General features: G+C 37.6%; 1 protein-coding gene across 1 annotated transcript in view; it reads right to left on the bottom strand.

Moving 5' to 3' along the window:
• TMEM135 (transmembrane protein 135) overlaps positions 1 to 14,745 on the bottom strand; it is a 240,191-nt gene that overhangs the window by 200,958 nt on the left and 24,488 nt on the right. The window contains exon 2 of the mRNA XM_060160190.1: positions 3,884 to 4,011. Coding sequence (XP_060016173.1) covers positions 3,884 to 4,011 — 128 coding nt within the window. The remainder of the gene's footprint in view (positions 1 to 3,883; positions 4,012 to 14,745) is intronic.

The following is a 14,745-nucleotide window of genomic DNA, read 5'->3' as shown; positions in this document are numbered from 1 at the left end:
CAATTTCATTACTTGTGATTGGTCTGTTCATATTTTCTATTTCTTCCTGGTTCAGTCTTGGAAGGTTACACCTTTCTAAGAATTTGTCCATTTCTTCCAGGTTGTCCATTATATTGACATACAGTTGCTTGTAGTAGTCTCTTAGGATGCTTTGTATTTCTGCAGTGTCTGTTGTAACTTCTCCTTTTCCATTTCCAATTTTATTGATTTGAGTCCTCTCCCTCTTTTTCTTGATGAGTCTGGCTAATGGTTTATTAATTTTGTTTATCTTCTCAAAGAGCCAGCTTTTAGTTTTATTGATCTTTGCTATTGTTTTCTTTGTTTCTATTTCATTTATTTCTGCTCTGATCTTTATGATTTCTTTCCTTCTGCTAACGTTGCGTTTTGTTTGTTCTTCTTTCTCTAGTTCCTTTAGGTGTAAGGTTAGATTCTTTATTTGAGATTTTTCTTGTTTCTTCAGGTAGGCTTGTGTAGCTATAAACTTCCCTCTTAGAACTGCTTTTGTTGCATCTCATAGGTTTTGGATCATCGTGTTTTCATCGTCATTTGTCTCTAGGTATTTTCTGTTTTCCTCTTTGATTTCTTCAGTGATCTCTTGGTTATTCAGTAACGTGTTGTTTAGCCTCCACATGTTTGTGTTTTTGCATTTTTTTCCTTGTAATTCATTTCTAATCTCATAGTGTTGTGGTCAGAAAAGATGCTTGCTATGATTTCAATTTTCATAAATTTACTGAGGCTGGATTTGTGACCCAAGATGTGATCTATCCTGGAGAATGTTCCGTGTGCACTTGAGAAGAAAGTGTAATCTGCTGTTTCTGGATGGAATGTCCTATAAATATCAATTAAACCTTTCTGGTCTATTGTGCCATTTAAAGCTTCTATTTCCTTATTTATTTTCATTTTGGATGATCTGTCCATTGGTGTAAGTGAGGTGTTAAAGTCCCCCACTATTATTGTGTTACTGTCGATTTTCTCTTTTAGAGCTGTTAGTAGTTGCCTTATGTATTGAGGTGCTCTTATGTTGGGTGCATATTTATTTATAATTGTTGTATCTTCTTCTTGGATTGATCCCTTGACCATTATGTAGTGTCCTTCCTTGTCTCTTGTAACATTCTTTATTTTAAAGTCTATTTTATCTGATATGAGTATTGCTATTCTAGCTTTCTTTTGATTTCCATTTGCATGGAATATCCTTTTCCATCCCCTCACTTTCAGTCTGTATGTGTCCCTAGGTCTGATGTGGGTCTCTTGTAGACAGCATATATATGGGTCTTCTTTTTGTATCTATTCAGTGAGCCTGTGTATTTTGGTTGGAGCATTTAATCCATTCATGTTTAAGGTAATTATCAGTATGTATGTTCCTATTACCATTTTCTTAATTGTTTTGCATTTGTTTTTGTAGGTCCTTTTCTTCTCTTGTGTTTCCCACTTAGAGAAGTTCCTTTAGCATTTGTTGTACAGCTGGTTTGGTGGTGCTGAGTTCTCTTAGCTATTGCTTTTCTGTAAAGCTTTTGATTTCTCCATCGAATCTGAATAAGATCCTTGCTGGGTAAAGTAATATTGGTTGTAGCTTCTTCCCTTTCATCACTTAATCATGCCACTCCCTTCTGGCTTGTAGAGTTTCTGCTAAGAAAACAGCTGTTAACCTTACGGGAGTTCCCTTGTATGTTATTTGTCGTTTTTCCCTTGCTACTTTCAATAATTTTTCTTTGTCTTTAATTTTTGTCAGTTTGATTACTATGTGTCTCGGCATGTATGGGACTCTCTGCACTTCGTGGACTTGGGTGGCTATTTCCTTCCCATGTTATGGAAGTTTTTGACTATAATCTCTCACATATTTTCTCGGGTCATTTCTCCCTCTCTTCTCCTTCTGGGACCCCTATAATGCGAATGTTGGTGCATTTAATGTTGTCCCAGAGGTCTCTTAGGCTGTCTTCATTTCTTTTCATTCTTTTTTCTTTATTCTGTTCCACAGCAGTGAATTCCACCTTTCTGTCTTCCAGGTCACTTATCCGTTCTTCTGCCTCAGTTATTCTGCTATTGATTCCTTCTAGTGTAGTTTTCATTTCAGTTATTGTATTGTTCATCTCTGTTTATTTGTTCTTTAATTCTTCTAAGTCTTTGTTAAACATTTCTTGCATCTTCTCAATCTTTACCTCCATTCTTTTTCCAAGGTCCTGGATCATCTTCACTATCATTATTCTGAATTCTTTTTCTGGAAGGTTGCCTATCTCTACTCCATTTAGTTGTTTTTCTGGGGTTTTATCTTGTTTCTTCATCTGGTTCATAGTCCTCTGCCTTTTCATTTTGTCTATCTTTCTGTGTGTGAATGTGGTTTTTGTTCCACAGGCTGCAGGATTGTAGTTCTTCTTGCTTCTGCTGTCTGCCCTCTGGTGGATGAGGCTATTTAAGAGGCTTGTGCAAGTTTCCTGATGGGAGGGACTGGTGATGGGTAGAGCTGACTGTTTCTCTGGTGGGCAGAGCTCAGTAAAACTTTAATCCATTTGACTGCTGATGGGTGGGGCTGGGTACCCTCCATGTTGGTTGTTTGGCCTGAGGCAACCGAACACTGGAGCCTACCTGGGCTCTTTGGTGGGGCTAATGGCAGACTCTGGGAGGGCTCACACCAAGGAGTACTTCCCAGAACTTCCGCTGCCAGTGTCCTTGTCCCCACAGTGAGACACAGCCACTGCCTGCCTCTGCCAGAGACCCTCCAACACTAGCAGGTAGGTCTGATTCAGTCTCCTATGGGGTCACTGCTCCTTCCCCTGGGTCCCAATGAGCACACTACTTTGTGTGTGCCCTCCAAGAGTGGAGTCTGTTTCCCCCAGTCCTGTCGAAGTCCTGCAATCAAATCCCACTAGCCTTCAAAGTTTGATTCTCTAGGAATTCCTCCTCCTGTTGCCAGACTCCGAGGTTGGGAAGCCTGACGTGGGGCTCAGAACCTTCATGCCAGTGGGTGGACTTCTGTGGTATAAGTGTTCTCCAGTCTGTGAGTCACCCACCCAGCAGTTATGGGATTTGATTTTACTGTGACTGCGCCCCTCCTACCATCTCATTGTGGCTTCTCCTTTGTCTTTGGATGTGGGGTATCTTTTTTGGTGAGTTCCAGTATCTTCCTGTCAATGATTGTCCTGCAGCTAGTTGTGATTCTGGTGTTCTCGCAAGCAGAAATTATATTTCTAATTGCAGTTAAAATCTACCTGCAAAATTATTTTGGGTAATACTAACTGGGTAACATTAATAGTAATATAATGTGAAGTTAGTATTTTAACTTGACAAATTAAATAAACTTGTTTGGGTTTCAACAGTGTGTGGGGGAGAAGATAAAAAGTAAATATCTAATAAACATGCTAAGTATATCATAACACTAAAAACTGAATTCTAACTGCATGTATATTGTATGAAGCATGTGACACAGATAATGCACTGCATCAGGACCAAAAGTTTCATCAGTAGGATATGCCAGAAATTTTACAGATAAACACGAGCATTTTATAGTCCTTTTGAAGTTCATTCACTGCATACAGACCTAAGCAATATCATGGACAGTTGCTTTGAATTCCTAATCTATGAAACTGAAAAGTTAAGAAATTCTCATTAACAAGTCAGTAAATATAGTGGGCCTCAGAAAATGTATGTTACATTAAAGCACTTTTGCTATATAATCACAGCAATAATTTGAAGTTTATATTACATTTTTAGGCCAAGAGGCCCACAACTCCTGGTTTTACAAGCATTCTTTGAGATAAATAAATGTCATTTCACACAGAGAAAAAAATACACAAGCAGTGGCCTGCACAACATTTATATAAACATCTGTTTGTTTCAGTTTCAACAAAGGAATTTGTATTAACCACCAGTTCTGATTATGTGTACCAACCTTAAAATGCAAAAGAAAGCCATAAACAAGGCCCCATTAGCAGTCAGAAATGAAGCAGATTGTAGGATCTCAGGGAGCAGTTTGTGTAAATAATAATCTAATTTTCGTTTCCGGAGAATTGCTGCAATCTGGAAAAAAAGAATTAAAAAAGGCTCTTTTGTTTAATATAACCAACTTTTCCCACTTAAGTTAGTTCTTATGTGGAAGATATTGAAATAACAGCATGTATTTAAAAATTAAAGTAAAAACTCTAGTATTTTACTGGCTCCTCTATGAAAATTCAATTTCTGGGACAGAAGACACTTTAATTTATTGAAAGTGTAATGGGTAAAATAAACACCTAGAAATTACAACATGGATCATATGATAAATAACCTCCAAACATTGAGATAAATATTTATAACGCCTTAAAAAGTTTTAAACTGGGGCTTCCCTGGTGGCACAGTGCTTAAGAATCTGCCTGCCAATGCAGGGTACACGGGTTCGAGCCCTGGTCCGGGAAGATTCCACATGCCACGGAGCAACTAAGCCCGTGCACCACAACTACTGAGCCTGCACTCTAGAGCCCGTGAGCCACAACTACTGAGCCCATTTGCCACAACTACTGAAGCCCATGTGCCACAACTACTGAGGCCCACGTGCCTGGAGCCCATGCTCCGCAACAAGAGAAGCCACCACAGTGCGAAGCCCGCACATGGCAAGGAAGAGTAGCCCCCACTCGCAGCAACTAGACAAAGCCCACGCGCAGCAACAAAGACGCAACGCAGCCAAAAATAAATAAATAAAATTTTTTTAAAAAGTTTTATACTGATAAATAAAATATATGTTTAAATGGAAAAACTAAAGTCCAATCAAACAGAAATTGAATGCTAAAACAAAACTACATTACAGATACTATCAGCCTGGATATTAGAAAATTTCAATGATAAAAAACAGAGAAATTCATTCATTCAGTTTCACTGAGAAGGGGATATGAGCTAGATTAGGAAGAACAGTATAATTCTCACAGGTGACCAGGAAGAAATGCTTTTCTATCATGATGAAACAATCATTCAAAGGAACAAAAGTTAAGGGGGCAGAATTAGGGAATGTAAGAAATGGCAAGACTGACTTGAGAAAAGGAAGACCAGAGAACTCTGCATTCACTTTTCACCATTCTAGACATAACAGCTTCCCTATGGTCAGGGATCAACAAATCTAATGGCCTCTTCTCAGTTCTTTTCTTACTCTACCACTTAGAAGCCTCTGATAATTTCCTACTTCATTCAATTAAACAAGCTGTTATTAAGAACTATGCCATACACAGGAAAAACAACAATGAATAAGATCTAATCCCTGCCTTCAAGGAACATAAAAACTTGATAGGGAAATAGATATATAAACAATAAACTACAATAAGGCAGTGCGGTAAATGCTATACTAGAAGAAGGAGAAACTGCTACAGAAATACATATTAGGGAATAACCAAAAAGGAGAGGGGACTGGACAGGTAATAATGCCCAGAAGATGGATCTCGACAAATAGGTAAAACTTTGACAAAAGAGAAGTTTCTATGGTTTCTGTGACTTCATTGTTTTCATTCTCCCATGATATCTTTAAGTGCTATTCCTTTGTTAGCATTTCTTCCTCAGATCTCTACTCATTCTATATACAACCTCCCCCACAGCATCATCTATCATGTCAAAGTAGGAATTCCAATGTAACCCCTTCTATTTTTTTTTTTTTCATATTTGGCTGCATTGGGTCTTCGTTGTTGCACACAGGCTTTCGCTAGTTGCAGCGAGCGGGGGCTACTCTTTGTGTGGTACGCAGGCTTATCATTGCGGTGACTTCTCGTTGCGGAGCACAGGCTCTACGTGCACAGCCTTCAGTAGTTGCAGCATGTGGGCTCAGCAGTTGCGGCACGTGGGCCCTAGAGTACACAGGCTTCAGTAGTTGTGGGCTCAGTAGTTGTTGCTCACGGGCTCTAGAGCACAGGCTCAGTAGCTATGGCACACAGGCTTAGCTGCTCCAGGCATGTGGCATCTTCCCAGGCCAGGGATCAAACCCATATCCCCTGGATTGGCAGGCAGATTCTTAACCACTGCACCACCAGGGAAGTCCCTCCCCTAAATTCTTAATGCATACTTCAAATGTCTATTGGACATGTCAATAAAGACATAGCACAGACATCAAAAAAAAAAGAATGTCCAAAGTAGAACTTATTATACTTCCCCAAAATGCTTTTATTTCTGATTTTCTAACCTCAAGTAATAGTACCACATCCACCCTATTACTTAGAAACAAAATGTTGGTGTCATTTTCAATTACTCCCTGGATCCTCAATCATCTCCTCAGTTCTAATGGTCTCCTACTATCTTCAGGTTTTAGAATGTAATGTCTCTTTCATTTTAGACTCAACAATGGGCAGAATATGGTACTCTGTTATATATTCAAGTAGTTACAGAAAAAAAATCTCCTCTGTTCCTGGAAAGGAAAAAACAAAACTGTCCCTATTTGCAGATAACCTGATTGTCTACACAGAAATTCCCAAGCAAGTTACATACAGACACACACACACCTCCTAGAACTCATAATGCAGTTTAGCAAAGGCAAAGGATATAAGATAAACATACAAAAGTTATTTGTATTTCTATATTAAAAAAATGAATACATGGACACCAAAATTAAAAATACAATAGAATTTATAACTCCTCAAAAAATGAAATATTTAGGGAAAAATCTACAACACTTGTATATGACTTGTATACTGAAAGACACACAATGCTGATGGAAGAAATCAAAGAACAGATTAATAAATGTTCATAGATAGGAAAACTCAATATGGTAAAGATGTCAATTTTCCCCCAAAGCAAAATACAGGTTTAACACAATTTCTATTACGATTCCAGAAAAGGTTTTGTAGATGTAGACAAGATTATACTGAAATTTATATAGAAAAGCAAAGGAACTATAAGAACTAAAACAACTTTGAAAAAGTGAAAAAAATGGGAGGAATGAGTCTACCTAATTTCAAGACTTATTATATAGCTACAGCAATCAGGTTTTGTGATATTGGCAAAAGGATACACAAATAGATTAATGAAATAGAATAGAGAACCTAGATATAGATCCACACAAATATATCCAACTGATTTTTGACAAGGTACAATGGCAATTCCAGAGAGGAAAAATAGCTATTTCAACAAATGGTGCTGGAGCAAATACACATCCACAGGCAAAAAAAAAAAAAAAAAAAAAAAATTAACCTCAGCCAGTCTCACAGTTTATACACACTTTATACAAAAATTAATTCAAAATGTATCAGAGACATAAATCTAAAACATAAAACTACAAAACTTTTAGGGGAAAAAATATCAGGGAAAATCTTAGGGATCTAAGGCTAGGCAAAAGCGCAATTCATAAAAGGAAAAATTATAAATTACACTTCAGAATTAAAACTTTTTCTCTGTGAAAGACCTGTTAGGAATAAAAATCCTAGCTACAGAATGGGAGAAAATACTTGTAAGCTACACAGCCAGCAAATGACTAGTATCTAGAATGAAGGAAATCTCAAAACTCAACAGTAAAAAAATGAACAATCCAATTAGAAAATACAAATGATATGAACAGATATTTCACCGAAGAGAATGTGCAAATGGAAGATAAGCATATTAGCCATTAAGGAAAAGCAAATTAAAACCACAATGAGCTATCACCATAGAACTGTCAGAATGATTAAATTTAAAAATACTGGAAACACCAAATGCTGACAAGGATACGGAGAAACTGGATCTCTCATGCATTTGTTGGGGGAAATGTGAAATGGCAAAAGCATTCTGAAAAAGTTTGACAGTTTCTATAAAAACTAAACAAGCAACTATCATATGACCCAGCAACTGCAGTCCCGAATGTTTATCCTAGAAAAATGAAAACGTACATTCACCCAAAATTTGTGCACAAATGTTTATAGCAGCTTTGTCTGTAATAGTCAATAAATGGAAACAACTCCTATGTCCTTTAAGAGATGAATGGTTTAAAAAACCGAGGTGTATCCATACCGTGGAATACCATTTAGCAATAAACAGGAACAAGCTAGTGATACAGGATACAATACTGATGAATTTCCAGAGAATTATGCTGAATGGAAAAAGCCAATCCCAAAAGACTACATACTATACTATTCCATTTACATAACACATAAAATGACAAATTTATAGAAATAAAGAATAAATTAATGGTGACCAGGGGTTAAGAGGAGGTGGGTAGGTGGGAGGGGTGGTATTGCTATAAAAGGGCACAAGGGATCCTTGTGTTGATGGAAATGTCCTGTATATTGACTGTATCAATGGCAATTATTTTGGTTGTGATATTTTACTATCATTTAGCAGGATGATACCACTGGGAGAAACCAGCTAAAGAGCACAGGGAATCTATTATTTCTTACAACTGCATAAGAATCTACAATTATCTCAAAATTAAAAGCTCAATTAAAAAAAAAGCGGTCATCAACATAGCCAATGGGCATATGAAATATGCTTAGCATCACTAGTATTCAGAAAACTGCGCAATAAAATATCACTCACACACACACCAGAATGTCTAAAACAAGGAGAAATGACAATGCAAAGCACTGTCAGGAATGAAGTAACTAGAACTTCACACATTGCTGGTGGGAATGTAAAACTGCATACTTACTTCAGAAAACTGTTATTATCTAATGAAACTAAATGTACACTTATCCTACGATCCAGCAGTTTCACTCCTAGGTATATATCCAAGAGAAATAACTGCTTATTTCCATCAAAAGTCATATTCATAACACTATCTGTAATTACAAATCCTGCAAAACACCTAAATGTCCATTAACAGTAAGGTAGATAAATTGTACATATTTGCAATATTGGTAAATCATACTGTACAGTCTACTGTAAGAAACAGGGAAAATCTGACACAACACATGGGAAGTAACCTAAGACCTTATTAACACTGTGCTGTAACCCAGAGCTTCCAACCAGGGTTTACAAGTGGCCAAAAGATTGGTCCTCTCCACAGTCTGGGTAGCCAGGCCAGGACTAGGGTAACAGAGCAAGGTGATAATCATCTCTGTTTTCCCTAGAGTGCCACACAATTATTATCATTTTCTATGTACATCACAGCAGACTATAGTGTGAGAAAAGATTAGAAGCACTGATCTAACCAAATAACATAAAAGTAACTGTACTAGCCATGTAGGAATTGTAAGGGCACATGAACACATGTATAAAATCATTACCAGACATTATCCAACAACTTCACAAACATCATATTGTATAGCAAAAAATGTTGCAGTGTTCATATGCTTTTTCCATGTCAATAAATTCCGTATGAATTTTCCAAATATGCATACATTTAGCTCAACAACAAAGTATATAATAACACTATGATAAAAATATATATTTGTATTTATTTATCTATATTCATATAGCTTTTGAAGACAATATAATGACCAGGAAAAAAATGAATCAAAATACTTAAAGTGGTAAGACAGACTACAAAACAATATTTTCTAATGAACATATGGAACAAACATTAGAACATTATGAACTGGTTACCTTGGTAATAGATTATTTTAATCTTCTTTTTGCTTTTGGGTATTTTCTAGACATTCTGCAACAAACATGGTTACATTTATAAAACTGGTAGAAGGGGAATAAGTATGAGAAAGTGTGGATTAATTATTATAGAAAAAGATCTGCATAGAGAATAGAAATAATCAGCATGATAAAGTATAAAATAATCAGGAGATATGATTTTTACTCTTAGTTCTACAACAATTTATATGAATGCTACTTATTTCAATGCTGTTTAGATTTCATCTTCCTCATTTATTAGATAAAGAGGTTGACTTAAATGACACAGGTGACATCAGTAAGATGGCAGAATAGCAGTTACCAGCACTCATCCCCTTGCAGAAACATCAATTTGAACAAATACTCATGTGCAAAAATACCTTCACAAGAGCTAAGGATTCCAGGTGAGAGATTAAAGCACCCAGGTGGAGTGGAGAAATAAGAAAAGATGCATTGAAGGGGGTATGAAAAATAATCACATATTACCCACATCACCCAACCTCCAACCCCAGGCAACTCAGCATGCAGAGAGACACCGACCCAAAGAAGGAAGAAGAGTGAAGTGAGCGCCCAACTTCACCACAAACCCCAGCTCCAGGCCTGCCAAGTAAAATCAGGCATCAGGCCAGGCCACACAGATCCAGGATTCAGAAGTAGCCCCATGGACTCAGACTCCAGGCCTATCCCAGTGCCATGCCAAACCCCAAGAAACCAGGCTCCAGGCTTACCCCATGGATCCGTTTCAAGCCCCAAACTGAAGCCCCAAACACCAGGCCTGCCCAGGTTGACCCAAGTATAAGGTGCACACCAGTGAACTCAGGCTTCAGGTCCACCCCCAGGGACCAGAGTAGCCCACCTGAAAACTCCAGCAGCAAACCCATCCACAGACTCCACCAAATGGCTTTCATTGGCTTTCACTGCAGAAGCCCAAGTGTAAAGACTGGAAAAGGTGCCTACTTCTTCAAATGAACAAGCACCAAAACAAGGCCACAGAAATACAAATGTTCAGGAAAACATGACACCAACAAAGGAACAAAATAAAACACGAGTAACCAACCCTAAAGAAATGGAGATCAATGAACTGCCAGACAAAGAATTCAAAATAGTTGTCTTCAAGAACTGCAGTGAGCTGTAAGAGAACACAGATAGACAACTAAAACAAAATCAGGAAAACAGGGGCTTCCCTGGTGGTGCAGTGGTTGAGAGTCCGCCTGCCGATGCAGGGGACGCGGGTTCGTGCCCCAGTCCGGGAAGATCCCACATGCCGTGGAGTGGCTGGGCCCGTGAGCCATGGCCGCTGAGCCTGCGCGTCCAGAGCCTGTGCTCCGCAACGGGAGAGGCCACAACAGTGAGAGGCCCGCGTACCACAAAAAAAAAATAAAAAAAAAATCAGGAAAACAATACATAACCAAAATGAGAAGTTAAACAAAGAGATAGAAGGAAGGAAGAAAGGAAGGGAGGAAGGGAGGAAGGAAGGAAGGGAGGGAGGGATGCATGAATTCTGGAGCTAAAGAGCACAATGACTAGACTTGATCAAGCCAAAGAAAAAAAATCAGTGAGCTCAAGACAGGTCATTTGAAATTACCCAGGCAAAAGAACAAAAAGAAAAAATATTGAAAGAAAATGAAGAAAGCCTATGGAAATTATGGGATACCATCAAAAGAAATAACATACGCATTGAGGGAGTCCCAGAACAAGTAAAGAAAAAGGAGCAGAAAGATTATTTAAAGAAATAATGACTGAAAACTTCTTGTATCTGGAGAGGAAAATGGACATCCAGATCCATGAAGCCCAAAGAATCCCAAACAAATTAATTACAAAGAGATCTATTTCTTCTTTTTCTATTTCTTCTTTTTCTATTTCATTAATTTTGAGAGGATGAATGTTCACTAATCCCATTGTGATAATCATTTCATGACGTATGTAAGTCAATCCATTATGCTATACATATTAAATTTACACAGTGCTGGATGTCAATTATTATCTCAATAAAACAGAAAGAAAAAAGAGAGATCTTCACCTAGACACATTATAATCAAATTCTCAAAAATCAAAGACAAAAAGAGCATTTTGAAAGCAGTAAGAGGAAAGAAAACTTGTCACATACAAAAGAACCCTCATGGTGGGGGCGATAAATTGGGAGATTGGGATTGACATATATATACTATTGATACTATATATAAAATATATAACTAATGAGAACCTACTTTATAGCACAGGGAACTCTACTCAGTGCTCTGTAGTGACCTAAATGGGAATGAAATCCAAAAAAGAGGGGATATATGTATACATATAGCTGATTCACTTTGCTGTACAGTAGAAACGAACACAACATTGTAAACAACTATACTCCAATAAAAATTTTTTTTAAAAAAGAAAATATTAGTAAATAGAATTTAGCAACACATAAGGAGAATTATATACCATGGCCAAGTGGGCTTTATTCCAGGGATGCAAGGCTGGTTCAATTTATAAAAATCAATCAATGTAATTCACTATATTACCAGGCTAAAAAGAAAAATCACACGGTTATATAAATCAATATAAAAGCATCTGACCAAATTCAACACCCATTTATGACAAAAACTTTCACAAAAATAGGAACAGAAGGCAAATTCGTCAAGTTGATAACTACAGCTAATTTCTACTTAATGATGAAAAGACTGAATGCTCTCTTCCTAACTCTTATCAAAATATCAGCAAGGTTCTTTGTAGATATAGAGAAGATTATTCTAAAGTTTAAATGAAAAGGCAGAGGAACTAGAAGATCTACAACAATTTACAATAGGAAGAATAACACAGGCAGAATCAGTCTGCCCAATTTCAAGATTTATTATATAGCTACAGTAATCAAGACCCATAATAGGAAAAACTGAAAAATCAGACTTTATCAAAATTTAAAACTTCCTTTACAAAGGAAGAAAAGAAGCAGTATCCATATAAAGAGGATGAAAAGACAAGCTACAGACTGGAGAAAATATTTTCAAACCACATATGCACAAAAGGACTAGGAACTAGAATCTATAAAGAACTCTCAAAATTCAACAGTAAAAAAAAATAATCGGGGCTTCCCAGGTGGCGCAGTGGTTAAGAATCCACCTGCCAATGCAGGGGACACGGGTTCGAGCCCTGGTAGGGGAAGATCCCACATGCCACGGAGCAACTAAGCCCATGCGCCACAACTACTGAGCCTGTACTCTAGATCCTGCGAGCCACAACTACTGAGCCCACATGCCACAACTACTGAAGCCTGTGTGCCTAGAGCCCATGGTCCACAACAAGAGAAGCCACCACAGTGAGAAGCCTGCACACTGCAACGAAGAATAGCCCCCACTCACTGCAACTAGAGATAGCCCGTGAGCAGCAACAAAGACCCAACGCAGCCAAAAATAAATATAAATAAGTAAACAAATTTATTTTTAAAAAAACAAAGGTGGGCTTCCCTGGTGGCACAGTGGTTGAGAGTCCGCTTGCCGATGCAGGGGACATGGGTTTGTACCCTGGTCTGGGAAGATCCCACATGTCGCGGAGCGGCTAGGCCCGTGAGCCATGACCGCTGAGCCTGCACGTCCGGAGCCTGTGCTCCACAACGGGAGAGGCCACAACAGTGAGAGGCCCACATACCACAAAAAAAAACAAAAAAAACGAAGGTGATACAACACGTTACCAAGTGAAGGATAAAAATCATGATCATCTGAGTAGATAGAGATAAAGCATTTGACAAAATTCAATACCCTTTCAAGATAAAAAGATCAATAAACCTCATTATAATAAAAGGTCATATATATGAAAAGCCCACAGCTAACATCAAACTCAACAGTAAAACAATGAAAGCTTTTCCTTTAAGACCAGAAACAAGACAAAGGTGCCCACTCTCACCACTTTTACTCAACTTAGTATAGGAAGTCTTAACCAGAGTAACCAGGGAAGAAAAAGAAATAAAAGGTATCCATATCAGAAACGCAGAAGTAAAATTGTCTCTGTTTGCAGAATACTCTGAAACCTCTACCAAAAAAAAATTAAAACTAATAAATGAATTCAGTAAAGTTGTGAGATAGAAAATCAATATACAAAAATCAGCTGCATTTCTACACAGTCACACCAAACAATCTAAAAACGATACTAAGAAAACAATCCTATTTACAATTATATTAGCAATAAAATACTTAGGAATAAATTAAACCAAGGAGGTGAAAGATCTGTACACTGAAAACTTTAAAACATTAATGAAAGAAATTGAATAAGATGTAAATAAGTGGAAAGACAGTCCATGTTCATGGATTGGAAGAATTAATACTGTTAAAATGTCCATACTACTCAATGCCATCTACAGATTCAATGCAATCCCTATCAAAATTCCAAATGCATTTTTCACAGAAATGGAAAAAAACAATCCTAAAACTCATATGGAATCACAAAAAAATGTGACTAGCCAAAGCAATCTTGAGAAAGAAGAACAATGCTGGAGGCAACACACTATACCTGACTTCAAAATATACTACAGGGCTTCCCTGGTGGCGCAGTGGTTGAGAGTCCGCCTGCCGATGCAGGGGACGCGGGTTTGTGCCCCGGTCCAGGAAGATCCCACATGCTGCGGAGTGGCTGGGCCCGTGAGCCATGGCCACTGAGCCTGCGCGTCCCGCAAAAAAAAAAAAAAAAAAAAAAATACTACAAAGCTATTGTAATAAAAACAGCAGAGTACCAGCATAAAAACAGACATGCAGACCAAAGGAACAGAATAGAGAGCCTAGAAATAAATTCATGCATTTTATGGTCAAAGGATCTTCAACAAAGGTGCCAAGAACACACAACAGGGAAAGGACAGTCTCTTCAATAAATGGTGCTGGGAAAATTGGTTATCCACATGCTGAAGAATGAAACTGGACCCTTATCTTACTCCATATACACAGAACAATTCAGAATCATTAAAGACTTCAATGTAAGACCTGAAACTATAAAACTACTAGAAGAAAACATAGAGAAAAGGCTTCTTGACATTGGTTTGAACAATACTTTTTTGGATATAATTCCACAAGCACAGCAACAAATGCAAAAACAGACAGATGAAATTACATCAAACTAAAAAGCTCCTGCACAGCAAAAAAAAAAAAAAAAAAAAAAGCTATCAACAGAGTAAAGAAACAACCTACAAAATGGAAGAAAATATTTGCAAACCACCTGCAAAATTTGATGAGAATAATATCCAAAATACAGAAGAAACTCAAACAACTCAATAACAAAAAACAATAACCATTTAAAAAATGAGTAAAG

This window comes from Lagenorhynchus albirostris, chromosome 9, assembly GCF_949774975.1.
Source record: "Lagenorhynchus albirostris chromosome 9, mLagAlb1.1, whole genome shotgun sequence".
In the NCBI taxonomy this organism is placed as follows: domain Eukaryota; kingdom Metazoa; phylum Chordata; class Mammalia; order Artiodactyla; family Delphinidae; genus Lagenorhynchus; species Lagenorhynchus albirostris.
Note: the sequence above shows the minus strand (reverse complement) of the source record. Positions and strands in the feature narration are given on the sequence as shown.